Genomic DNA, 27575 nt, shown 5'->3' on the forward strand with positions numbered 1-27575 from the left:
GGAAAACCCCCAATAAGATTGGGTTCAACCTGGATCAGAAAACGTTCAGGCTTCTAAAACTAAAAAGTGCACATGGAAAAAACTGTACATCATATTACAAAATGTAAGAAAGTCCCCAGAGGCTGAATGCAAGAGGCTCTTTATTAATTTGATGACAAACAGATTTTAAAGCAAACTTGAGATGGGGAAAAAAATAAAAATAAACACGGGGCTGCACTGATGTTTTTTTTCTTTTTTCTTTAAATGGATTTATATAAAAACTCAAAAGGATTTCATTTTAACTGCTACAAAGGGGAGGGGGAAAGTAACCCAGCACAAAGCAGAAGCAGGTGCTAACTAGCAAAATGTGAGTAGGGGAGGAAGGAATTGGGCAGCCACAGAAGGATTTGGGGGTGGGGGGGGGAGGAATATCTTTACTCAGTGGATCACCTTGCACAAAAAAGGGACAATAGCGCTTAAAAGTCTAGCTTTGAAAACCTACGCAGCCAACATAGCCTACCCAGTGGGGTGGGAATTGGTGTAGCAGGCCCTCCGACAGAGTCCTGCCCCACAGGAAGGAAGGCAGCCCACAACCCCCTTCGCTTTACTACACATGGCAGAAGTCTAAAACTGGAGATCTCCCTGCCTGCCCCCCACCTCCCTACAGGTTGTCAGGTCTAATGGATACCAAGGAGGCCAAGAACACTTCTTGCAGAAGGATGGGGTAGGGCTGCTCTTTTTCTTTGGTTTGGGGGGGGGGGGAGAAGAGGAACGAGAAAGACAGATTTCCAAAATCTCTATTCTTTTTTTTTTTTTTAAAGCGCAGGGAGTTCTCTTAAGTACATTCATGTTAAGTAAACACCGAGTTCCTCAGTACACACAATAGCTAAACAGATGCTAAGAGCCCTTTGACTGGGAAAAATTAATTCACAAGCTGTTTAAAAGAAGGGGGGGGGGTGAGAATCACAGCTAGAAGGCAGATCAAACTGTTTCAGAGAGGTAAAGGAAATTGCAACATTTATGGATCACCGGGCTGGTGGGGGCAGGAGGTTAAACAGGAAATCCTACTTCAGCTTTTTTCCTAGAAAGCTTTTGATGCAGATAAAATAATGCTTTTTGCTACAAGTGCAGCAAGGCGGCATTTTCCCTTCCCCCCCAGGGGGTGCCCTTTCCCAGTCGGATTCATAGCAGTTGTAGTTTGAAGGACCCCACCAGTGAAGGCTTGTGACCCCCCCACCCCACCCCACCAGACGTTGCCTCAAGATTGGTTTAAATGTCTGGCGTTGAACTTGCTCCACAGCCGCACCGCTGCATCAAACCCCCAATGACAATCCCCCCACCCCGATAAATGCTCCAAGAATGAGACCCTCTTCTCCGCGGCCACCTCTGCTCTCAGCCTGCCCGCCCCACCCAACCTGCCTCAAAAGTATCTTTGTAAGAGTCTTTACTTCAAAACCAATATAATCCCCAGTTTCCACTACTGTTTTTGGGTGGGAGGCAGGAAAAAGCAGTGTCCTTTTTTGTTTCCCCCCTCTTGGGGGTGGGCGGGGGTGGGCAAAAGGGCACAGGCACAGGCACCCACTCCCTGTTCTCGTGAAGCACATGGAAAGTCTTACAGAAAAGAAAAACAACAACCACTTGTTGTCATCACACAGAGCAGAGCCCAGGCAGAAGCCAATTGAAAGCAAGACAAAAAAACACACACACTTGAACCATCTTCTGCCTCGCTGCAGGGATGTGCTGGCTTTCCTTGCTCACTGCTACCCTACCATCTGAAGAAGAGGCTGATTGACTGAAATCACACTGAAAAAAGATCTTTAAAAGAGTGGTGTTCTAATTTTTAAGCATTAAACTTTATATATATATATATCTTTTTTTTTAAGCTTCTCAGAACAAGGATATCCACCCCCCCGCCCAGGTCCACTACTAAGATTTCAGAGACAAACTTCTAAAAAAATATCCAGTGCTTCTTTTGCAAGAATCTCTCTTTCTTTTTAAGGAAAAAAAAGGAAAAAAAGAAACACCCCATCTTATTTAAGTCCATTCAGGACGCGGGCGACACCACACACATGTGAGGTTCGAAGCTGGATCCTGGACAGCAAAACCACACATCTCAGAGTAGGGTACCAGCCAGCTGGCTTTCCCACGAGCTCGGGAGGATTGGGGTCCTCTTGGGTGGACAAGGCTGGTGATGATGATGATGATGATACACTTGCTCCTTTAAGAAGATGCCAACAGATGCCACTTCTGGTTAAAAGAAAAGGGGGAAGAGAGATGGGTACGCAAACAACTCTGAGATGGGGGTTTTCCTCTCCCCGTCCTGCTCACAAGAACAAAAGCTTGCTTCCAAGGCTCTTCTCTCTCTCTCTGAATCTCTCTCTCTCTTTCTCTGTCTCTCAGTGTGTGTTGACAGGGGGGGAGGACAGGGAACTCTGCTGACCACTCTGCTCTTCTGGGGCGAGTTGACTCCCCGTCCCAGCGAGGTGCCAGTCGGTCCTCCGTTACTCTCTCTTCCCACCTCCGTCTGGTCAATCTCCTTGTCTCAGTGAGCTAGCAGTGGGCTCTCTCTTCCTCTCGCTCGCGTGCTCTTCGCTCTCCTCTCCGTTGGTTTCTCTCTTCCTCTCCCTCTTCCTCTCTCTCTCCTGTTGCTCTCACAGAGTTGCTTCAGTTTTAGCAGTGGAAAACAGGTATCCATTTTATTTTATTTTTATTACCCAGAATAAAATGCTGTTGAACTAAGCTCCACATCAGCTTAGCTCTTCTCCTTCAACCTAAGTCAGGAAAAGAAAAGGGAAATGCCATTACTGTCACAAGCCTTGGCTGTGGGTTGTGAGAAAGGCTTCTCTGAGCACATAAATGGCTCAGCGGGCAGAACCCAAAGGAGTCTGGAGGATGCAGATTCCATGGCTACAAACAGCCTCTGCTATTAGGCCCAGCACGTACCATTTTTTCTCCACCACTCAATACAAGACTTGTTTAAGGCAAGAGTTTCTCCACCTCCCCACCGGTGCCTGATGGCTAATAGTAATTATCACCACCACCAAGAAGGCCCTCTGCCTGGTTCCCTGTAACCTCACTTCTTGCAGTGAGGGAACCACCAGAAGGCCTCGGAGCTGGACCTCAGTGTCCAGGCTGAACAACGGGGGTGGAGACGCTCCTTCAGGTATACAGAGCCAAGGCCGTTTTTTAGGGCTTTAAAGGTCAGCACCAACACTTTGAATTGTGCTTTATCTAGGATGCCTCTAGATAAAGCTCAAAAGCCAGGTGGGAGGAAGATGCCTGCCTCCAGTAGGTTCTCCAGATCTGGGACTGCTGCCTCTGACTGGGGGTGACATTCAGCTATCAGGGCCAAGAGCCACTCAGCCTCCAAGAGCAGGAATGACCTCAAGGTGCCAAGTCTGCAGCCACCTCTACATTCTGTGGCAACCAAATTCCACAAGCTTACGCTGCCTTGAGTGAGGAGTTTCACAAGAGACCCCGGAATTCTGACCATTCCTTAATTGAAGAAATGCAAAGAGGCTGAGTAGATTTCACTGTTTCCCAGCATCTTAACAAAGCATCAAGGACCAAGTGTCATTACCCAAGGCAGCCCATCTCCCCCCCCCCAAGAGGGCAACATTTGGATAGGCCAAAACCTCCCAGTCAAAGCCAGCGAGAACAAAAAGAACAAGGCAGACCAGTCCGCTGGCAAACAGGGCACATGTGAAAAGAAAAACCCAGTTCCAATGCTAATAATTTGGAGGGAGTGGGGGCATTAGCACAGCATTCAGATTCCATTCAACAAAAGACTGAACCGGGCGTTCAGTGGCGTGTGCACAGTGATGAGGGGTGCTGATGGGACCGCCACCCCTGTTCTCTCCCCAACTCTATTATTGGAAAAGCACCTTACACTCTAATATTGTGACAGTCCCGTCACTCCGTGTTGATATGCGCGCTCCCCCTGGTAAGTAGAGTCCTGCGACAGGGCCACGTCGATCTGAGATTTGAACTCGTCACCAAGGTAACTATCCTGAAGAGAAAAAGTGGGAGGAAGGAGAAGAGAGATTATTTTCCAGTTGAGAGACTGAAGTGGGGGTGGGGAGAGAGAGGCAAGACCAAAGAGAATACACTGAATAGCAGAACGATTCAGAGTTTAAACAGGCAGTTCAAACAGAAATACAATTTTAGTGCCAGGTGGACACATATCTCATACTTACCTGTGAGGCAGGGAGCAGCAAGGGCTCCTGACCTCCAGTTCAAGGCAGGGGGCCATTCTGAATGGTCCTCAGGCCATTTCTTTCTGGCCTCAATTCACCTCCAGAAGTGTAAATATCTGTACTCTGGAGCACACACAATACACCAGCACCTTAATTAAGTTCCTTTACCTGTGACAGCTCTGGCTGGGACAAGCCTGGCTGGCTCATCTGAGACGGCTGGCTCATGGAGATGTAGCCCTGAGTCAAAGGGCCCTGAGAGAACGGCTGGGAGACCACGTCCTGGCTGGCCTGGCTGTTGGGGAGGTTTGACTGACCGGCCCCTGGGATCCCAAAGCGGTTTTTCTGGCGCCCACCACGGCCGGTCTTGCCTTTTGGGTTCCCACGTCCTACAAGAGAAAACAAATCTCAATGCAGAGAAGACACTGATGCAGTTAGCACCACCCTGTGATGCCCTTGGGAGAGCAGCTAGGCTGGAAAGCGCCCTCTGTATCTGATAAATATATAAACCATTTCACTGTATTAAATCAATCCCAATACAGGCTGCCTTGTCAGTATGCCAGTAATGTGTTTATAATTTTGTACACTGCCCTTGGATCTTCTGATAAAGGGTGGCATATAATTGAATGAATGAATAATAAAATAAGCAAAAATCTATGTAGTTATTGATCATAGAATCCTAGAGTTGGAAGAGACCCCAAGGGCCATCCAGTCCAACCCCCTTCCAAGCAGGAAACACCATCAAAGCATTCCTGACAGATGGCTGTCAAGCCTCTGCTTAAAGACCTCCAAAGAAGGAGACTCCACCACAACTAATTGACTGGGATTAATTCACTATATTTAAGCAAGACTGATAAAAGAAAGAACTTCTCCATGCAGTGCATAGTTAAGTTATGGAACTCTCTCCCGCAGGAGTTAGTGATGGCCACCAAATGGGATGGCTTTAAAAGAGGGCTGAATAATTCACGGAGGAGAGGACTATCGAAAGCTAGTAGCCATGATGGAAACGCTCTGCCTCTGCAGCTGGAGGCAGCAAAATCCAAAAACTCAGCTTTCACTACCTAATCAGTTGACAGACAACTGGGTACCTCAATTCTCTAAAGCAGTGGAGTCCAAACTTTTTTCAAAGAGGGTCAGATTTGATGAAGTGAAGGGCCATGGGGGCCGACCAAAGTTGTTGAGCTTTTTTTAGGATTGAAGTTTTCGAGGGTTTTTTAGGATTTTACCCCAGGAAATAAACAGGGGCTGGATTAAACCGACCGGGGACCAGATTAGGCCCCCAAAACAGACTTTTGACACACCTGCTCTGAAGTACCAATAGAAGACTAAAGAAGCCTGCAATTATTCTCCTGGCTGTCCTCAAGCAGCAGCAATCAATCTCAATGTAAACTCAACTGAGGGAGGATGCCCTTCCATCAGCTCACAATATGGATCACTTCTGCCACTGGTGTGTACATGGAGGAGCATCTCCAACCCCACTGTCCAGTCCAGACACCGAGGTCCAGCACCAGGGGCCTTCTGGTGGTTCCCTCACTGCGAGAAGTGAAGCTACAGGAAACTAGGCAGAGGGCCTTCTCGGTAGTGGCGCCTGTCCTGTGGAATGCCCTCCCGTCAGATGTCAAGGAGATAAATAACTATCTGACTTTTAGCAGATGTCTGACGGCAGCCCTGTATAGGGAAGGTTTTTTTTAATGTGTAATGTTTTATTATGTTTTTATATACAGTGGATGCTCGGGTTGTGAACGTGATCCGTGTGGGAGGCACGTTCGCAACCTGCAGCGCCGCATCTGCGCATGCACGTGTTGCAATTCGCCGCTGCTGCGCATGCACAAAGCGCGATCTAGTGTTTCTGCGCATGTGCAAGTGCCAAAACCCAGAAGTAACCCGCTCTGGAATTTCCGGGTTCGGCGCAGTGCGCAACCTGAAGCAGCCGTAACCTGAGGTATGACTGTATATTGTAAGCTGCCCAGAGTGGATGGAGCAACTCAGCCAGATGGGAGAATACAAATAATAAAATTATTGTTATTATCAAGAGACCTGCCTGATGAGGTTTTTCAAACATACACTGCTGGGAGGATGGAAGAAGCTGCAACCTTACCCCAAAATCCCTCCCCACCCCCTTCCTTGCCACTTTGCACTTCTGAAGTCATAAAGCCATGGAAGCGCCTGTCTGTGCGGCACAATCTCTTACCAGCAGCAGGCCCATTGGCCTGTCCAAAATAGCCAGGTGGAGGCATGGGAGGCATCACCAAGTTGAAGGGGATGGGAATGTTCATGGCGGTGACATGGCTGGGCCCGGCACTGATCATCCCGATCTGGTCGTGTGTTTGGAAGTACATGTTGGAGGGCCGGCCTGAGGGGAAGAGGGGGGAAGAGCTCAGAGGGAACAAGTCCCAAGACAGCAAGGACAGGGAACAGCAAAGCTGCAGGCACAAGGCTCTCTTCACCAGGCCTTTCAACCCACCACAGATACATGGTCCATGGAGGTATTAGTTTTAACTTTCGTTCTTTTGTGTGGCACAAGGAAAATCTGCTGCAGAACAGCTCTGGAGTAAAAAAAACGCCTCTCTTTTGGACTGAGAGATCCACCTGCCTAAGTTCTCTCACCTTGGCTGCTGCGATCATACACCGATCCAGGGATGATAGCTTCACGGGCATCGTACATGGCAGTTGTCATGAACCGAGCTCCCTAAGAAAGGGGGGGGGGGCGGAAAATAAAGATCACTTTAAAATATGTTTACACAAACTGTTTCTGATGGCTCCCATGAGGAAGAACTTTCTTTCCTTTAGCAGGGAGGATGGCTTTTCCCTGCCTGCCAATCACAGAGGCCTTCCAAGGCCCTGCTCCACATTCTACCACCAAGAGAGGCGTGCCTGGTGGCAACAGAAGAGGGACACGTCCTTATTGGTGGTGGCGCCAAAAGTGCAGTGTTTCCTCTGAAAGAGGGTACATCAGGTTCTCCTCTGGGGTCTTTTCAGGCAGATAGCTCAATGATTGCATGAAGCTATTTGTGTTTTTTAACCTTGCCTGCTGTGTGTTGTGGATTCACTTTTCAGCTGTTTCATCTTGGCTTGTTTTACTAATAATAAACCCGATAATTTATATTACTACTGTATTATTACCACCACCCCCCCCCCACTGCAAGGTTGTTTACAGATCCAAAAGGCAGGATGCTTGGGAATGGGAACTCCTTATGGGCGAGATATTTCAAGCTGCTTCCTCTCCCCTTATTCGCCATTCACCTATGCAATGGGACCCTGTCTGAAAGACATGGGCAAAAGGTACTCCAAAAGTTGCACCGCTGAGCGTAAGGCAGCTGAACAAGTTTACTCACATGGGAGGGGCAGTTTACAGTCCCAGCAGTTCTAGGGTGCTGGAGAAGGGCAGTGAAGCCTAATCTCTAAAGCAGGGCACAGGTGTAGGGTCTCCAGTGGCACTTACGGGGTTGATGGTATTGACCAGCTTCCGAGGCTTGCTGAACTGCATGAGGCTCTCACGGAGGTTGTTCAGGGGCCCCTCGACCAGCACTTTCTGCTCCTTGTAGTAGTTCAGCAAGTGGTTCCAGAGGGGCTGCTTGGAAAGCGCTTTCGGGTTCCCAACAATGATGACGCCATACCTTAAATGAATGAATGAAGTCCACACCAAAGCATTGCTGTGTAGTTCACCACCTTGTTGGCACTCAGAACCTACCAGCACCCTGCGGCCACCAGAAGGACCACTTGCAGCCATAGGAACCTGCCTAAGTGCTCCACTCTCCGTTGGGTGCCAGTCTCCATGTCCTTTGCCTTTTCATTCCAGGGCAGGCAAGGGGTGTTCTCAGTTGTGACACCCTGGTGATGGTTATACAGTGGTGCCCCGCTAGACGAAAATAATTCATTCTGCGAATATTTTCGTCTAGCGAAGTGGCAATGCAAACCGCGGTTTTCGCTAGACGAAAAAAAAATTTTTTTCGTCTTGCGAGGCAGCCCCATAGACAAATTCGTCTTGCAGGGCAGCCTTCCGCTAGACGAATGCCTTCGTCTAGCGAGGCATTCGTCTAGCGGGGCACCACTGTATTTCTTTCCCAGGGGGGACTAGCCTGGTGTCCAGCAAAGAGCCTCCTATTTTCACTCAGGCCTTCCTGCATGCCCCCTGGAGGTTGGTTCTCATTGGACGACTTCAATTTAGTATTTAATCTATAAAGATTTCAGCACTGCCCTTCAACAAGACTGATTCCTGGGTGCTGTATCAAATTATGGGCAGAAAGCTGAAGCCCAATACGATACATGAGTGAAATGTAGCAGATTATAGAATGGTAGAGTTGGAAGGGACCCTGAGGATCATCTAGCCCAACATAAACAAATGGTATCTGAAGAAGTGTGCATGCACACGAAAGCTCATACCAAGAACTAACTTAGTTGGTCTCTAAGGTGCTACTGGAAGAATTTTTTTTTATTTTGTTTTGACTATGGCAGACCAACATGGCTACCTACCTGTAAATTAAAAAATGCCTGCATAAATAAAAATGTTGTAGCCTGGTCCCAAGAAGTTTGCAAAACAGGCACCCGCTTTAGGGAAGCGGGCCCCTCACACACTTCTGATTAGGAAGGCACTTGGAGAAGGATCTCGGGCAATACATGCTGCTCTATTGCATCTGCTAGATTTAAATTCTCCATTTCAGGCTCTCTCAGCTGGAGAACTGCATTTGTTGTAGTAATGATCTTGCAAAAGGCGCTCTCAAGAGTTTGCCAGTTAAAGAGAGACATGAATCCATGCAGAGCGCAGTTTATAATCATAATTTTATTATTTATATGCCACCCATCTGACTGGGTTTGGAAACTTACAAGGCTGCTGAACTTCTACGCAAGACTGGCTATACAAGCCAGTTGGTTTATTATCAGTTCAGCTGTTTGCAGCTTGTACCAAGACAAACACAGAGAAAACTCACTCCAAAAAGCCCATTGTCCCCACCCTGACTCCAAGCAGAAGGGTAAAAAAAAAAAGTTGCAAGTAACCTGCACCTTTCTCCCCTGCTACACAAGAACATACCATATTTTTCGCTCCGTAACACACACCTGAACATGACGCACCTAGTTTTTAGAGGAGGAAAGGGGGAAAGCCCTGCTTTTTTGAGTATCAGCTGAAAGTGGTGCAGCTTTTTTTGCAAAGGGAAAAGCCCTGTTTTTTTGAGGATCAGCTGAAAGTGGTGCAGCTTTTTTGCAAAGGGAAAAGCCCTACTTTTTTTAAGATCAGCTGAAAGTGGTGCAGCTTCTTTTTCAAAGAGGAAAAGCCCCGTTTTTATGGGGTTCAACTCACAGTTCTGCAGCTTCTAGTCCTACAGCCATTTCTACAGTTTCCAGACAGATAATCTAATCAGCCAGTCACATGTTGCTGGGGAAACAAACAGCCTCCCTCTGCATTCAACAATGGAGGCCTTGGCAAGGGGGCGGGGCTGGAAAGGGAGCCTTACCTCTCTCCCGATCACTTGCTGAACAGCTGTTCAGTGGCTTCCTTTCAACACCCCTTTCTCTCTTTGTAAAAAAAAAGAGCACGATCTGCTTTTGGCCCCTAGGCAATTCAGCTCCAGGGACCATGCATTCGCTCCATAAGACGCACAGACATTTCCCCTTACATCTTAGGAGGAAAAAAGTGTGTCTTATGGAGCGAAAAATACGGTAATTTCCTTAGCTAGACAGAAGCAAAGGGCTCTTTGGGACTGGCAGACATAGCTATCTCACACTCAGTGGCTTCTGTTGTACCTTGCTCTGGTGAGAGCCACATTGAGGCGCCTGGGGTCATTCAGGAAGCCAATGCCTTGATGCTCATTGGCTCTAACACAGGACAGGATAATGAAGTCCTTCTCGCGCCCTTGGAAAGCGTCAACGCTGGCTATTTCCACTTCCTGGAAAGGGGGCAGAAGAGAAAAGGACTCTGTTAAAGCACGTTCTAAATGACTCACATCTCTAGAGAGTTTCCTTCAGAGGGAGTGATGGTTAGCCAGGAAGCGTTGTATGACGTCCACGTGGTTTCACCTCCTGAAAATCAATTTCAAACTACTTTCCAGTCCTGGGGATAATCTCCTGCCTCGCTCCCATTCCGTATTTGGGGAGGGAAGCTAATATACCTAGCTGTCCATAAATTTACTGCTATGCAGTTTGATTAATTCAGTTGCCTTTCCCTTCCTTAAACTGGAGGCAGTGAAGAAGGACCACTGAGCACAGAGCTCTCCAAAACAAGTATGATAAAGAACAGCCCACTCTCCATATAACTCACTTCAGCAGGTGAGGCTATACATTTGCAGAAAGTCCTGTTTGGTACTGTGCTGTATGGTATAGGTGGGTCAGGTTTCTATGCACCCTGCCTCCAAGTGAAACATTTGCAAATACAAGTTGGGTTGCTCTGAACCAGGGAGCAGGGAGAGGGGACGGGCTTAATGCTGACTTGGGAAGGTTGCAAGACGCCCAGAGACAACACAGGGAGAGCCGTACCTGGTAGAGTTTGGTGTGCAGAGAGCCGCTGAACTGCATGTACTGCACCAGGTAGGAGCGCTGGCCCTCGTAGGGGGTGATGATGCCAATCTGATCTGGCTTCGCACCAGCCTTCAGCAGCTTGGTGGTGATCTTCTCCACGTTGGCGGCCTCCGTCCTGCAGGGGGAAGAGAGGACTCAGTCCCTCCCCTTGAGCACTGCCCAAGAAACAGTCTCCAAGGTAACCAGAATGCCTCAGAACTTGCTCAACACCATAAATCTACATATAATGCCCTAATTCACTCTGCTACAAAGATGCAAAATGTTTTAAGTATTTGTTTTTTTAAAAAGTAGCAAGGGAGGAAAAGAAAAGTGCATCAGACAAAGGAAAGGGCACAGCAGCAGCCACATGTGGCACATTTCTTGGTTGGAATTCAGGTTGGAATAATGGGCCTGGGCATGTGCAGGGTATCAGCCACAACCCCCCAAACGTTCTATTCCAATCCTACTGAGTCTTCAGGCACATATGGAACTAATTGACTGACTCCTATTCAAAGTTCCAGGCCACATTGAGCTCACCAGGGAAAGATCAAGCTACATGGAATAGTCTCCATCTGACAATACTTTTTTGGGGGGGGGACAGGACTGTATATGGATGAGAGCTGCCACTGCTGGACCATGTCCTTCCTGTCCACTTCCCACCCTTTGGACCGCAGAACTAAAATGCTTGGCCTCCATTACTTCTCCAGCCTCACCTCCTTCACTCTGGGATGACCTTGAACTACCAATCCTATCTTTTTAGAACTGTTTTAACAGTCATGCCTTTTAACTGGCTTCATTTATTGCGGGCTATTTTAATTAAGGATGCTTCAGTTGCTCTGATGGAACTGTTATTGGATATTTCAATTATGTATGGACTTTATAGCTTAATACGGCTTCTAAAACATTAAGTTATAAAATCCACACATAATTGAAATATGTCGTGTTGGCATATAACTGGTGTATAAATTAATGAATAGGAGAGAGAGAGAGAAAGAGAGAGAGAGAGAGATTATGTTTGTCCAAGCAAGGCATCTACACATTCTGTCCCAAAGACTTGGCTGGACCCCCTTCTCCTCTTTCCCACATGACTTACCTGTTCAGGTAAGAAGTCCCAGAACTTGCAATCTCTTCTTGCCCTTGGGTCACATAGAAAAACATGGGCTTGTCTGGCTGGGGCCACTGGAAGTCAAATCCCTTCTTCACACGGTCCGCTGCAGAGCAACAGGGAAGAAGGTGCCTGTTAGCATATGCATCTCCTGTGGAGGCCTGGGCCTTCCTTTGGGTCCCAAACCATTTAGGCCACTGCCCCCTTGGTCCCATAAACTCATCCCTATAAAAAGCATTGCAGTGCTTTACACAACACACTAAGGAAGACAGTAGCACTGTAACATACCAAACAGCAACAATTAATTGCACACCACTGATTTGACGCTACAAGGCCCCCTCAGAGGTCCTGAATGGGACACTGCCTGGCACTCCTGCTGGCCCCCTCCACCACCCACATCCTTCCCCTGCCTCTTCTTACCTGCAGTGACACCATTCTGGAGCGACCCCTCATAAAAGATGTTGGATGGAAAAGCACTCAGGGCTGGGTGCATACGGTACTGCACCTGCAGGCGGATGGGCCTGATGCCCAGCACCACCAGCCGCTCAAAGAGCGACTGGGACAGGCCTGCTTTCGCCGCCTTCTTGCACATCACAACAGGGCCAAGCTGGCAGTGGTCACCCACCAGGATCAGCTGGGAAAACAAAGCCCAAGGTCAACAGCAGGAACCGCACACATGAGCAAGCACACACAACCCCCCCCCCCAAACTGGCCAGGCCAAGCCCCTGCTCCATCCCTAGAAGGCTGGAGGTGATGGCCTACAAAAGGGAAGTGCAGTTTGGGAATCTAAAGTCTGCTTGAGGGAAGCTTCTAGCTTTCTGATGTCAAATGATTAAGGCACTGAAGTTAGAGAATTATCTGTAGAAATACACCCCCCCCCATCCACTCAAGTCTTTCCATCAGCAATCCTCCACAGCAGTTCCACCTCTGCTCTCTACAAGCCTCCAGAACTCTTGGGATTTCCCTTCCATAGCTTGCATTTCCTGCTCCTATTTATAGTGGACACAAGACCTCACGGGCTGTGAATGCTTTAAGTCTTCTTCCTAAAGGTTTGAAAGGCAAGCATTTAAGACAATGCAGGAGGGCTTTAAAAGCTCACACAGACCCAAGTTGCTTGATATATAAAGATGGTGGCAAGCACTGGAAGAGATAGTTGCCTCCACCCCCTTGACAGCTCCACTTTTGAGCTGCTTGAACCTACTTGCTTTGCCCCGAGGACAACTGGCACCATGCACTCTGGCTCCGTGGCCTGGGTGCTCTCGTCAATCAAGATGGAGCGGAACTGCATCTTCGCCAGTCTTGGGTCCCCGGCTCCCACGCAGGTGCAGCAGATGACGTCTGCATTCTGAGAGGGATGAAGCAGCAAAAATTCAGGAGCTACAAAACTATCTACAAAAGGAACATAGAAAGCAACTTCTACATTAAGACCACTGCTCTGCATGGAAACCAGGTGCTCTGCACAGTGCTATGGCCCTTTCCTTAAAAATAAAACATCCCAGTTCTCAAGGTTCTGTTTAAAGGGGGTGATTTTAATTAGGAACACAAGAAGCTGCCTTGTACCAAGCCAAACCACTTGTCCATTTGGCTCAGTACTGTTTATAAGGACAGGAAGCGGCTCTCCACAATTTCAAACAGCTGTACCTGGAGAAGCCAGAACGAGGTTGGACTTATTGCACAGCTTAGCTATGATCCTTCCCCAGTCCTGCCTACAGCCACTCTTCAGCATTATGTGAAGGGTTTTGTGTGTGGGTGGGTGTGGGTGTGTGCAATTTCTGTTGCACCCTCTGGGATTATTCATTGTTTAAGGCAGGGTCATGCCTTTGCTGTTACAGCACTGATGATGAATAAGGAGACAAGTCAGCCTCCTGGATCACACCTGGTCTGACCAACAGTAAGCAACAGCCCCTGTATAAGAGGTAGGAAAAGGTCACCATGAGCAATTCCCGCTCCGCCGTCCGCTTCAGGGCCCGGTAGCGCTTCTCATCTGCAGAGGACAGTTCCCCAGTCTCGTCTTTCAGCTGCTGCAGCTTCTGGAGCTCAGGCATGCTGAGGATCAAACAGACATCTCTGGGATGCTATATAATGTTCTGGTTACAAGATCCCTGCTTAAGGACCTTATACTCCACTACTGAATTTGCTAACAATGCACTTCCAAAGTGGCTATCAATGGACATCAAATAAATATTTTAAAAAATAAATCCACATAGTGGCTGATGAAAAATAAAGGCAGTGTTGGCAGTGCCATTAAGTGAGCAAGGGACAGTGACAGCATTGCAAGGGAAGGCTGGCTTCTGGCTCAGCAGCAATGGGATGAGGTAGCTGGAGGAATTGCAAGTCAATGTCCCAACTGGTGTCAAGTATCCCATTGCGGTGGGCGGCAGAGAATTAAGTTCCTAGAGGCACCCCTCAGGAAGTGCCTTACCTATCCATGTTCCTGATCTGGTTGTGCAGGGCGAGGAAAGAGACGGGGGAGTCAATGGCCTCACGACTCTTTGCACACAGCCGCACCACCTTCAGCCCCGTCTGGTGGATCTTCTCTGTCAGCTGGTCCACGGCTATGTTGCTCGGGGCACAAACCAGCACGGGCCTTGGAAACAAATGAGATAAACAGCAAAACATGAAGCCAAATAAAACCAACCCCTACAACGAGTTCTTCCTTCTTTATCACCGTAGGCGAGGGCTAAGGGTAACCCTGGCATCAGCTCTGGAACCATGGATTTCATGCTAAGAAGACACTGAAGTGGATTGGGCACTCCATTGAGAACTAATCAGAGGTTGAAGCTGATTGCATACACTGGCCAATGCTATCTTGGGTTAAGGGTAGCAGAGGCATAACCCATAAATGCAGTCAAAATCATCAGAGGGGAATTTGTGCATGAGAAGAAACTGAAAGTCTGAGAGCCAGTGTGGTGGAGTGCCAGCCTAGGAGCTGGGAGATCAGGGTTTGAATCCCCACTTGGCCATGAGTCACTTACTGTCTCAGCCTAATTTACCTCACAGGGTTGTCGTGGGGAATAAATGAGATGAGGGGAGAACCCTGAGCTCCTTGGAGAAAAAGGTGAGATAGAAAAGCAATCAATCTATCTATCAATCGCATGGGGTGTTTCGCCTATGCCAGGCTATAACCTCCAGATGGGTGCTAAAGTTATCTCAACAGCCCTCATAGTGCTGCACTCTTTTGACCAAGAAGATTCAAGTGCAATCTCTGCTCCGGCTCTTACCCATTTCCTTGCCTAGCCAGATGGTACACAATGGTGGCCGAGGTGACAGTCTTGCCTGTTCCGGGAGGGCCCTGGATGAGACTCAAGGGACGCTGCAAGACAGTCTTCACAGCATACACCTGGGAAAAGAGATTGCATTAATTTCACATGGGTGAGCAGTTTGCGAAACTGACACTGGAAGCTCTCAGACCCAACTCCTGCCTTTGCTGTTGGGCAGGATAAGGTTACCTGAGAATGGTTGAGGTCAGGAAGTCCTTGTGCTGTGAAGCGCTTCGGCAGCTGACATTTGATAATGACATCCTCCACCTCGTGACCCAGGAGCTTGTGATAGATGTAGCCAGAGACGGAGGTTTCATCCACAGCAAAAGTCTTGAGGGCACTCTGCATCCTGAAGAAGGTGGACACACAAGCACAAACCAGGTCATCCCTTAAACATTTATGCAACAGTCTTCTCAAGACGCTGCCTTCACTTACCTGTCAAAGGAAGTCGACTTCCACACAAAGTCCACTTGGAAGTTGTGGGTAACTTCCACAGGGGCGCCAACACTGCTCCTCAGCTCGATCGCAATTTCATCACCGTAATCTTCAAAACCTCGTTAAGTAGCAGTTTCATGGAACAGTTGCAAGCTCCTTTTCAGAGTCCCACCTTCTGCCCCCCACAACCTCTGGAGACGGTTCTAGTGCTGCAAGTCTACAGAGCAGGTGTCAGCTGAAGGCTCACCACCATTTCACCTGCCCAAGCTAACCTGGATATCCCTGCTAGTTGCCTGGATGTGGAATCAGCCTGGGAATGGCATGTGAAGGGGCTTTGACCTCCTCCTCAGAGGAAGAATGGAGGCACAAGTGTGATATGGATGGAGTGTGTGTGTGTGTGTGTTTACACAAACCATGAATTGAAATCTTTTGCTTCTTTTGTGCCACCAGATAAACACAGTTCTAAGGGAGCACAGGAAGAGTTGTCCATTCTCTCCCACAATTCTGCTTCAAATGCCAGGCATTCAGCATGTTCTAAGGGCTCCACTTGACATAATCTCAACTGTGCAATTGAGATGTTGGAGTCCTCCTTACAGCTTCATGAAATTAAAAGGATACTATCAGGAACTTTAATCACGTGGCCAATTCCTTTCCACAGCGGGGCCAAATCCCCTTTGTACCTCAGGCAGATCTCATCCCCCTGCATCAGGCGCATATCTGAAAAGAGGAGTGAGAAACTTTCAGTACTTCCAAAGCAAGCACCAATTCACTGTTTGTGAATGTGGATGGTTTCCAGAGTCTGCCAATTGACTGGTGCCTGAGCCAGACTTCCTGGCTCCTTAGCCTTTACCGATTTCCTGTTCTTACCTGAATCAGTCTTTGGCAAGGTGAAGTAGGCAATCCTTTTCTTGTTCAAGCCCAGATCCCATCTCACAGTGATGTTGTCCTGTGTCTAAACATAAATTCTAACTTTACAAACACAGACATAAAAGGTACTCAAGAGTAGACCTGGCCCTCTGCTTCCTGCCTGCCCTCCCTAGCACTGCACAGCTGGCTTGAACAATCACAGGAAAGGCTGCTAAACCACCCCTGGCAACACTTCAAAGCTAATGCTGATTTAGCAGTTGCTGGATCCCTAAGAGGGGCTACCATTAAGGAAAGAGGGTGGGCTGATGACTCTACAATTTGGAAAAACTGTTCCTCTTCCTGGGAGAAGCAACTGGGCCTTCTTCAGATCCAGCCCTTACCCTACTCCTCATTCACAAGATGATACAGGGTGGCGACAGTTAATGCCCAGGGGACCAACATCTAACTGGGTACTTGCACTCTCTCAAATTCCTAAAGCGCTCTGTGACAGTGGCCTGTTGTCTTAAGGCTGAAGATGCAAACTAAAGGGATACAAAGCTGGAGAAAGAGGGCTCCTTGGAGGATGCACACCAGCAACCAAAACCACTGTCATCACCATGACAGGGGAAATTATTTCCCCCTTTGTGTTAAGTCACTCAGAGCTGCTAGGAGAGGATGGGATAATGGATAGTTAAAAACACTCTCGCTGCTAGGAGTACAGGGCATCTCTCTGCTTCTTTCCAGCAGGGAATGTTTGTCTCCTAGCTAACAGGAGCAGCTTTATTGCTAACACAATTCAAAAGTGATGAGGGATAGCACATAGTTATTTAGAAGCCAGGGTTCAATGAAGTTCCCAAAGCAACCCAAAATGTTTGGATACTGAATTAAGAGTCTGTTATAGGGTCATAGCCTGTGCCAATCTCTGGTTTTGTGGCAGCAGAGGGAGCAGGGACAGTAAGAGGCCAACATTTTCACTCTACAGATGGATCCTTTTGCTGCTTGTCTTAGGCTTCAATAGCATCTTAGAGATATTTATATTTTTTAAAAAGCATAACAATCCTTACATTAACTTCTTGTTTTTAACCCAAGAGAAGAAGTGTGTCAAGTGCACTTCCAGGGTAGGGGAAGAAACTATGAGGAAGACTGCATCAAAATGTCCCATTCAAACCTTCTTCAAAGCACACAGCTCACAAAGTCTCATAGAACTGCGGCAAAACCTCTGAAGAAATACCAAAGCAACTGTTGTGCCCACTGGGCCACGCCATTTCAAAGTGGCTGCATCCTCCTTGGCCTGAATCTTACCTGGGACTCCTTCAACTTCTTGTCATAGTCGGCCTCGAGTTTCACCAAAGGTCCAAATATGTTTTGGTACTGATAAGCATCTTCGTATCGGAGGAGGACGTGCTGTGGCTCTTCGTCGACACCAGGCTTCTCCAAGTCTTCAAGGGTGGCAGAGGGGTTCTCCTGCAGTTACAAAGAAGAGGTGGTTAAATAGAACAGACCTGCTACACCCCTCCCATCAGCTGGTTTCAGAACAGGTCTTCCTAAATCAAGACGGAAAACTAATGGAATGTATTTCCAAATCCAACCATTCCAGAATGCAACTGGATAGCTCAGTTGGTTAGAGCAGGGTGCTGATAATGCCAAGGTTGCAGGCTCAATCCCCGCAGGGGACAGCTGCATATTCCTGCATTGCAGAGGGTTGGACTAGATGACCCACAGAGGCCCTTCCAACTCTATGATTCTATTATAAACACAGCTACGCTGGGGTAGGCTGACTGGTGGCTTTGGTGAATTTGCAAGGTTTGTCTATTTTGACCACCAACTGTGTCTTGTTGTAACAAAAAGGTGTTTCATGAAGAGACAGGCTCTCTCTGTTGGCAACTGCACAAACACGCCCAAAACATTTTAAGAAGTCTGCACCCAAATAATCTTAAGATCTGTGCTATGGCAAATACTGCAAGCTGTGCTCAGTTATGAAGATTTGTTCAATTTGCATAACTTCTAATATTGTGCTAGACTGAAACCGCAACTCTCAATCTTATTCAGCCTCCTCTCCAGTATCCAGTGTTTCACAGATTTCAGCTTCAAGCTGTAAAGCCAAGGCTTTGTCTATTTTCCAAGCCATATGGCCAAGGCCTCAGAAAATGACAAAGGGACCTGGAGTTGTCAGGAAGCTGAATTCCACCCAACAGCACACCCCAATACAGATCTGCTTATCCCCTCCTGGGCTCTCTCAATCATCCCTCTGCTCTCTGGTGCAGACACTTCCATGCACCTTCCAGAGCTCTTCTAGCTTGTTGATTTGCTGGGCAGTGATCTGACGCGCCCTCAACTGCTCCTGCTCGGAAGGGATTTTGACCAGCCAGGAAAGGAAGCAGCGGTCTTGAATCAGAGGCTGCCACTGAGAACTGTCCCAGTTGATGTCCTTCAAGCTGCTCTGACTGGCACAAGGCTGCCTGTACAGTCAAGATAGGGGAGAAGAGTTTTATTAGACAGGCACACGTAGGGGATAAAAAGAGAATCAACAGTATTTCTTTAAAATGCTTTCAAAATCAATGGCCCATTAAGACTCGAGACCGATCAGCAATTTGCTTCCAAAATAAAAGAGAGGAAATCTCTCACCTGCACAGCAAGACGACCACAGAGTCTGCCTTAGCAGGGATGAAACCCAGGAGGAACACGTTGCGGCAGCCACAATTGTAGCACTCCAGGACGGTCTCACCCAGAGGGCCATCCTTGTGCAGAGTCACTTCCTTACATTTGGCTCTCACAAGGTGGTTCACAATATGGCTGGCAAGACACAGAAGAAAGGGAGGCTGGGTTGAATGGGAAATTGGTTTTCCTACCAATGTAAAAATGCAAGGAGCATGGAAGGATACCTCTGATTATCATGGGAGAGCTTTTATACCAACTCTGTGCCACCTCGTGCCTGGGAAACCTTATCAGAAGTCCTGGTGTGTGTGTGTATGTATGACATGGGGGGCACACTGGTTTTTCAGTCCAAATTCCAGGTTTTTAAATATGATGTGGAGATACTGCTCTTTTTTTAAAAAAAAGTTGTTAAGCGGTGTATTTTATTATATTGTTGTAATTCTTTATCTCAGGCATAGGCAAACTCGGGCCCTCCAGATGTTTGGGACTACAATTCCCATCATCTCTGACCACTGGTCCTGTTAGCTAGGGATGATGGGAATTGTAGTCCAAAACATCTGGAGGGCCCGAGTTTGCCTATGCCTGCTCTATCTGGATTAACCTGTGTGAGCAGCCTTGATGGCTTTTTTGCATAAAAGGCAGCAAGGAAATGAACGGTGACGTGTAACAGTACATGCATGAGACACATACACACACAGTGAGAGAAAAGTTCTCATGTCCAATCCCAGCCATCTTATGTAGTACTGGGCTACGTGAACCAGTGATCTGGCTCATGGTGTGAGGCAACCGCCTTTGTTTTGTATCCAATGTTCATCCCACTCAAGAGTAGACCCAGAAAGCAATGGGTATGACAAACTTCGGCCCACTAATTTCAACAGGTCTACAGTGAGCTTAACGTAGCTTGATACAACCCCAATGCTTCATGCCATCACTTCTGTGGCTGCATTGCTCACCTGCCAGACGTATTCCCACGCCCGTTGCAGAACCACTTCTTGCTGGTGTTGCAGTAGACAACGCAAGCTGGGTCATGGATGCCACAGTAGCTAAGGAAGAGAACACATTGTTAAGTTTTGCTTCAAAGACATGGCAAGCCAGCATGCTTTCCCTTTGGTTCTTTCTAGTTCAAGCTCACCCAGTCCAAAACCTCCAAAGTTGGTTGGGTTGCACCCTTGCTTCACCTATTATTATTATTATTATTATTATTATTATTATTATTATTATTAATCCCCCGCCCATCTGGCTGTGTTTCCCAGCCACTCTGAGCAGCTCACAACAGAATTAATGAGAATTAATAATAAAAAAGTGATAAAACATCAGACATTAAAAAACTTCCCTAAACAGGGCTGCCTTCAGATAGACCTTCTCGCCATGCTGCTGAGAGTTGGCGTTAAGCAATACAAGTCCCAGTTCTGCTTTATGACTCCACAGTGCAAGCTGCTAATTCATCACAGGATGTGAACATTGTCAGTGTTGAATAAACCAGCATTGAAAGAGAAATGCTGCAGCATCTGAACAGGGTTCAAGAAACCTGTGGCAGAGGCCAACAGGTGGCCATCTGTACTCTCTGGTAAAGATACCAAGAACACAGGAAAATGGGGTGTAACTGAGATACCGTACTTTTTGCTCCATAAGACGCACTTTTTTCCTCCTAAAAAGTAAGGGGAAATGCCTGTGTGTCTTATGGAGCGAATGGTGGTCCCTGGAGCTGAATTGCCCAGGGGCCAAAAGAGGATCATGCTTTTTATTTTACAAAGAGAAAAGGGAGTGTTGAAAGGACCCCGCTCAGCAGCTGATCAGCAAGAGATCGGGAGAGAGATAAGAGTCCCGGCTCCCTTTCAGCCCCGCCCTCCTTTGTTGAATGTGCTGCAGAGGGAGGTTGTTTGTTTCCCCAGGACATGTGACTGGCTGATTAGATTATCTGTCTGGAAACTGTAGAAATGGCTCCCTTTCCTTAAGATTTTTCAGAAATGTGAGTTAAACCTCATAAAAATGGGGCTTTTCCTCTTTGCTTTTCCCCCTTTGCAAAAAAAGCTGCAAAATCTAGCTGATCCTCGGGGGGGGGGGGAAACCCAGGGCTTTTCCCTTTGCAAAAAAAGCTGCAAAACTTTTAGCTGATCCTAAAAAAAGCCTTTTGCCTTTGCAAAAACAGCTGCAAAACTTTTAGCTGATCCTCAAAAAAGCCAGGGCTTTTCCCTTTGCAAAAAAGCTGCAAAACTTTTAGCTGATCCTCAAAAAAAAAAAAAAAACCACAAAAAGGGCTTTTAGAGGAGGAAAACCAGAAAAATATTTTTTTTTCCTTGTTTCCTCCTCTAAAAATGAGGTGCGCCCTATGGTCCAGTGCGTTCTATGGAGCGAAAAATACGGTAATTAAAGAGGGTGCTCTGTTTTGCATGAATAGAACACAGCAGTTTAGCTAGACAAGTCTTCAGAAATCTCAGGAATGGCACTATCGCCACCTTGTCATAGAATCATAGAGTTGGAAGAGACCACAAAGGCCATCCAGTCCAACCCCCTGCCAAGCAGGAAACACCATCAAAGCATTCCTGACAGATGGCTGTCAAGCCTCCGCTTAAAGACCTCCAAAGAAGGAGACTCCACCACACTCCTTGGCAGCAAATTCCACTGTCAAACAGCTCTTACTGTCAGGAAGTTCTTCCTAAGCCGTTCCTCATAAGGCATCGTTTCCAGGCCTTTGACCATTTTGGTTGCCCTCCTCTGGACACGTTCCAGCTTGTCAGTATCCTTCTTGAACTGTGGTGCCCAGAACTGGACACAGTATTCCAGGTGAGGTCTGACCAGAGCGGAATACAGTGGTACTATTACTTCCCTTGATCTAGATGCTATACTCCTATTGATGCAGCCCAGAATTGCATTGGCTTTTTTAGCTGCTGCATCACACTGCTGACTCATCTGAAAGACATCCTGGAATGCCCAGTGTAGTGAACTAGGGAAACTGTACATTATATCTTTGGTTCTGAATTGTGGTGCATATTGGGAAAATGGTCATGCTGCAGCATTATGGGAATATGCTGGGGCCCCTTAAGTGAAATGTTACTATGTCAGTTTAATTGCTCCGGCTAGTGAAGCTGGAAGGAGGTTACCTGATTTATATGTTAATGTGAGATCTGGTTTAGCTGTGTGAAAAGGATGTGTATGAGTCAGCCAAAAGGCTATCTAACCCCAAGCTGATGATAAAACCCAGGTGTGTAAAGAAGGGTCTGGGAACGAAAGGGAGTATCCTCCTGCTATCTGCTTTGAAGTGTAATCACCTAACAGCTGCCTTGTTCTTCGATAACTGGAAGATGAATGGTTATCACTTGCTGGTCTTTGACCATATTAAAGTTGTGTGTTTTTTTAAATGGTTATCACCTTGCCATTGGTCAATCCACAATTAAACCTTTAATTTGATTGGCTTTTCTACGGAACTCAACTCCACGTGGGGATTTGGGGGATAAGAACCCAAGGATTTGTAATGCTAATTGCTCTAAGGCTAAGCCATTGTCTGGGATGTGCCTGTCAGCCATGGACTTTTCAAGCCTTGCCTTCGGGAGAGGGGTTGATAGGTTGCTTTATTTTCTAAGTTCTGCTACGTGAGTATGAGAAGCTAGTTAATTATACTACACAATGTTTTTCTTTTATTGCTTGTAACCTTTACTTAATGTTCTTTCTTTTAATAAACCTTTGAAATGACAACTTTGCCTGTGTTTTGTGGTTCCGACTGCGAAGCTAAACTGGTGCCTATCCATTCGACCCTACCAGCGTGATTTCTGTCTGAACTTGTAGCCTGGTAACTGCAGGGGGTTATCCCTTTTACCCCTGGCTCAGGGCTACTGGTGGGACCAAAAGGGTGGCGGCAGCTTCTACTGATTTTTGGATCCTTTTTGGTGTATAATTTCTGACCCCCCTCTCCCACCACACCCAGGACTCCTAACTTATATTGCTGCACGGACACAAGAGGATTATTTGTACAAAGTGTGTGGTTAATTCACATGAAGGCTTAAACAGAGGCGAAAAAGGCAAGTGAGAGGACCTCCTCCAACCAATAGAGCCATTATTTGCCCACATGCTGCTCCTAGACTCTGCTTTGAATTTTAGATTATGTCCACACACATACACACAATCTTACCTGCAAGCATGCACTGGAAGGTCCTTGGTGTAGTAAGTGTCTTCCTCGTCTTCCTCAAAATTGAGTTCTGCAAGGAGCTGGCTGGTCTTAGGCACATTATCATCCACTGCTCCATTTTGCAGGATGCCGTCAGGCCCATTCACCTAATACAAAACATGGACAGGGGTCAGCAAACTTTTTCAGCAGGGGGCCGGTCCATTGTCCCTCAGACTTTGTGGGGGGCCGGACTAGATTTTTGGGGGGGAAATGAACGAATTCCTATGCCCCACAAATATCCCAGAGATGCATTTTAAATAAAAGCACACATTCTACTCATGTAAAAACACCAGGCAGGCCACACAAATAACCCAGAGATGCACTTTAAATAGAAGAACACCTTCTACTCAGGTAAAAACACGCTGATTGCTGGACCATCCGTGGGCCAGATTTAGAAGGCGAATGGGCCAGATCTGGCCCCCGGGCATTAATTTGCCTACCCATGGACTAGATCAGGGAATCCAACTCCCAAGAGGCTGCGATCTACTCACAGTGTAAAAAAATAACTGGCAGTGATCTACCCATTGTCGTTGGATGGATCAAAGTTGTTGGGCTTTTTCTGGGAAGCCAAAGTTGTTCAGCTTTTTTTTTTGGAAGCAATAGAATGAAGGAAATGGAATATATGAATGAATGAAACTGAATGAGCATTGTGATATACACAGAACATAATCAAAAGTCTATTATATAAAAAAACAGTTTAGGGTCCTGAATCCGCACTCAAATAGTGGACCTTAATCTGATGGTCAACTTTTTGGCTAGGAACCAAAAGTTGCTAAGCTTTTTTGGGAAAGGCAAAGCTGTTCAGCTTTTCTTAGTATCTGAAAAAGTGTGCATGCACATGAAAGCTCATACCAAGAACAAACTTAGTTGGTCTCTAAGGTGCTACTGGAAGGAATTTTTTATTTTTTATTTTGTTTCAGTTTTTCTTAGGAAGCCAGAGTGGCTGAACTTCTTTTATGAAACAGTAGCTGCTGAGCTTTTTTATTCTTTTTTTACTTTTTATTTGGCGGGGGAAGAGATCCCCAAGAGACCGGAGATCTACCAGGAACACCCCGTGATCTACCAGTAGATCATGATCTACCTGTTGCACGTGCCTGGACTAGATGTTCACAGAAGCAAGAGCTAGGAGTGATGAAACTGCCAAATGTCAGGTGGACATGAACAAAACACTAGGACACATGGGTTTGTTTAAAACCCACAACCAGCCTTGCAGGTGGAAGAGCAGACCCAGCTGCTCCATTCTGGCTAATGCAATTCAGTTGTTAGCCCATGTAGCTAAGCTGCCCACTTCTGTTGCCTGAAGACAATTCTTATGCACAGCAGTCAAGTGCACAGAACCTTGAATTCATCACCATAATGCCTGATCAAAAAGGCATTATAAAATAATCTTTTATAAAGACTTCCAAAAAGCATTCATTACGAAAGATTTAGTTTAAAGTTAGTTTTCCCACTCCTCCACATGTCTTATTTCCTTCTGGCTCTCGTTATTGCCCCGCTCCCCCCACCTACATTCCCTTTCAAACCACTCCTCACAACGGTCAGTCATCAGCCTTGCGCTTCAAGAGCTGCACATCACAAAACACGGATTCCTCGAGATAGCCACAAGTGCCAGAAACACTTTCCCAAGCCAGACTGTGCTGTGACACGCCATCTAAGGCCCCCCTTCCCCCCCGTCATTCCTTATTTACCCTGAGCACAAGGTTCAGCTCAACATCCTAGGCCACCAAAGCACTAATAAGGACACAGAGAATTTATAGAGGCCTCTTGTCCTGTAAGCCAGAGGTTTTCAACTTTTTTGAGTCCACAGCTCCTTTAACCAACTACATTCTTTCTGTGGGGTTCAGGAGCCCAGTTATTTCACCCCTTGCCTGCAGAGCTGACAGACTCTCACCCTTTTTGAACACCCTCCCTTGTAGGGTGTTCCCTCTCCTCTCCCCTCTCCTCGGGAGCCCTCCAGACAGCTACTGCTGCCGCCCCTGTTCTCTGAGCAGTGCCCCCTTGCCCCAAAGAGAGATGCCTCCCAGAGGCACCATTCACCTGCGGAGCTTAGAGCCAGGGCTGCTGCAATAAACAGCTGTGCAAGCCTTTGGGAGGCAGAGTTGCGAGAGGGCATAAGAGAGAGGAAGGGAAAGAAAGAAAGAGGAACAGTGGCCAATGTTGCCCATGGCACCCCTGACCATCATTCAGGGCACCCCAGGGTGCCATAGCACGCTGGTTGAAAACCACTGCTGAAAGCAATAAATGGGGAGTTTTCTCACCTACAAAACAAGCACAGCAAATTTTACAGCTGCTCAGCCTACCCCTGCCTGGTAAGCCATTGTTTTTTAAAAGGGGCTAAGCCAGCAATGCTTCTCCACATGGAATGCCAAAGGGCCCCTTAATATGCTCCCCCTACCGCCAAGATGAGCAGCAAGAGAAGCTTGGGAAGAGCCCTTGATTTTTGGTGCCTCCATGGCGCACAGCTTCAAGTCTTGACTTGTGCACAGGGGTGATGCACTTCAGCTGTTCCTAATGGGAGGGGCTCTTCTAAACCCTCAACTCTTTAGCAATGTGTGCACATATGTGAAGAGAGTCAATACTGCCTACAATAAATCAGCAAAATGAAGTTTCATCATTGTATTGGAATCAGTGAGAGAGCATGAAAGGAGGAGTATTCCATAATACGTATGGAGTCAGTGGGCAGCCATGTTGAGGTAAAGAATCCTCTACTTGGATTCTAGCACTTGTTTTCATACACTAATACCACATCCTGTAGAATTCTATCAGTTATATTTTACCTGCACAATCAGGAACCAAAATGCTTTTTCTGTGCAGCCTGAGCAGGAGCAGTCAACATTCAGAAAAATATATATGTGGACTGTCTCTGGATCAAGTGACTTTTCTTCTTTTAAGTTCTCAAAGTTCTTACCTTAGCTCAAGGTTGTCATCTGAACTATTCAATGTTTAACTAAGAATCAATCACAGTCAGTATATAATTTGAAAAATAAGACTTTAGGGCCGTCTTGCCCAAAAATCGCAACTGGACATAACATTTTGGTGACTGTAACTTTGGTTTAAGGATCCATTGGGCGCCCAGCTTATATATCTCAGTTTCTAACACTGGTTACAACGTGGGGGTTGGGGGAAGCCATTTCTGCAAGTTCATCCCCCTAATGCACTAAGTAAATCCCTCGAAAAGCAGGTGGAAACATGCCTTTGTATAGGACACCGGTCCTAAGTACAGTCTTTGACAGGAAGTTCTGTGACTGGGTGTTTTAACAGTACTTTATAGTTTACCTCTCTGCAACATCCTGACCTGGTTGGAGCCTCTGATCAGGCCTGGGAAGAGGACACTTGATCAAGCCCACCCTACACCCAGAGTGTACAGGGCTATCCATATCCACCCTCAACACTTTGGCTGGTCAAGCATGATTATGTTTAAAGGCAACAAACACAAAACCGAAACCTTCCTAAAACACAAAACCGAAGCACATTTTATAACCTCAAGCATGGCGAATGTCTTGCAAAAAGGACATCAGCACACCAGTGAAATGAAGGAGAGGGCACAGAGCAAAAAGAAAGTGCTAATTACATTAATTTCATCTTGCTAGCTACTCAAATAGATGCAGAGATTTCCTTCCAAATTACAGAACTGGATTCTGCTCACCTCTTTAAAGTCTAAGTGTGAAAAGTGGCTGTCTGCTTTTAAACCTGAAAGGAAACTACTGAAGATCCTTGGAGGAGCTAAAAGAAAGCAGGCAAGATTGGCTGAAAAAGCAACAGATTTCAGATTAAAAAGCCTAAGATTTCAGATTAAAACTGCAGAGTGGAAGGAAAGGAGGACCTTTTTCTACCTCCCCACTTCCAGCTACTCTCTGAAGACTGGAGAAGAGACCCTCTTAAGAATAATAGGGGGTGGGCAGGGGAAGGACTAGACCATGTGAAAAATGAACGTATTTTAGCTGTAGTTCATTCATTTTCAACTTTGTATTCTTGTTATAAAAAAGTGTGCCTAGACATTCCATTGTTGTGCCCATAACCTAGGTTTAAGGTGCCATTTACCTCCTAGCTTTCATATTTTCTAACACTGCTTTCCAGCCCCGGGAGGAACACAGGGAACATTTGTATGACACTAGACACTGCAGCTGACACACGAACGTGTCACAACACACAATTTGGAAAGCTCTGAGCTAAGGTGTGTGTGTGTGTGTGTGTGCGCGCGCCTGTGAGAGAGAATGACTTGTGCACAGTTACAATGGAGACAGCAATGTCCACCTGGATCCTGGAAAAGGCAGCAGCTGTTTTTGGGGAAGCCCAGCATACTAAAACATAATCTGACTATGTAGTGCCTGGTTTGCAAAAAAACAAAAACAAAAACAAAACCACCCATACAGACAAAGCTTTTCAAAAACACGAATCAAAATACAAAAACCACAGACCAAGAGCTTACTCCTCATTAGCTGTTGGGGCTG

At 46.8% G+C, this 27575-nt stretch overlaps 1 protein-coding gene across 4 annotated transcripts in view; it reads right to left on the reverse strand.

The window, feature by feature from the left end:
- Nucleotides 1-1850: 1850 nt before the first annotated feature.
- The window catches only part of UPF1 (UPF1 RNA helicase and ATPase), a 32858-nt gene continuing 7133 nt past the window's right edge, over nucleotides 1851-27575 (reverse strand). The window contains exons 2-24 of one of the 4 annotated variants that reach the window (XM_033136952.1): nucleotides 23089-23231; nucleotides 19916-20005; nucleotides 18933-19100; nucleotides 18586-18766; nucleotides 17610-17771; nucleotides 16329-16413; nucleotides 16080-16178; nucleotides 15462-15579; nucleotides 15216-15375; nucleotides 14988-15106; nucleotides 14189-14353; nucleotides 13698-13812; nucleotides 12968-13111; nucleotides 12187-12400; nucleotides 11755-11872; nucleotides 10641-10797; nucleotides 9912-10054; nucleotides 7615-7789; nucleotides 6780-6861; nucleotides 6364-6525; nucleotides 4344-4561; nucleotides 3869-3988; nucleotides 1851-2750 (exon numbers count right to left, since the gene is read on the reverse strand). In XM_033136952.1, the coding sequence (XP_032992843.1) occupies nucleotides 3872-3988; nucleotides 4344-4561; nucleotides 6364-6525; nucleotides 6780-6861; nucleotides 7615-7789; nucleotides 9912-10054; nucleotides 10641-10797; nucleotides 11755-11872; nucleotides 12187-12400; nucleotides 12968-13111; nucleotides 13698-13812; nucleotides 14189-14353; nucleotides 14988-15106; nucleotides 15216-15375; nucleotides 15462-15579; nucleotides 16080-16178; nucleotides 16329-16413; nucleotides 17610-17771; nucleotides 18586-18766; nucleotides 18933-19100; nucleotides 19916-20005; nucleotides 23089-23231 (3135 nt within the window). In that variant the 3' untranslated portion in view covers nucleotides 1851-2750; nucleotides 3869-3871. Of the gene's footprint in view, nucleotides 2751-3863; nucleotides 3989-4343; nucleotides 4562-6363; nucleotides 6526-6779; nucleotides 6862-7614; nucleotides 7790-9911; nucleotides 10055-10640; nucleotides 10798-11754; nucleotides 11873-12186; nucleotides 12401-12967; nucleotides 13112-13697; nucleotides 13813-14188; nucleotides 14354-14987; nucleotides 15107-15215; nucleotides 15376-15461; nucleotides 15580-16079; nucleotides 16179-16328; nucleotides 16414-17609; nucleotides 17772-18585; nucleotides 18767-18932; nucleotides 19101-19915; nucleotides 20006-23088; nucleotides 23232-27575 lie in introns of those variants that run through there. The other 3 variants (XM_033136953.1, XM_033136954.1, XM_033136955.1) reach the window with 3 other exon arrangements.

The sequence above is a fragment of the Lacerta agilis genome, chromosome 18 (assembly GCF_009819535.1).
Source record: "Lacerta agilis isolate rLacAgi1 chromosome 18, rLacAgi1.pri, whole genome shotgun sequence".
Classification (NCBI taxonomy): domain Eukaryota; kingdom Metazoa; phylum Chordata; class Lepidosauria; order Squamata; family Lacertidae; genus Lacerta; species Lacerta agilis.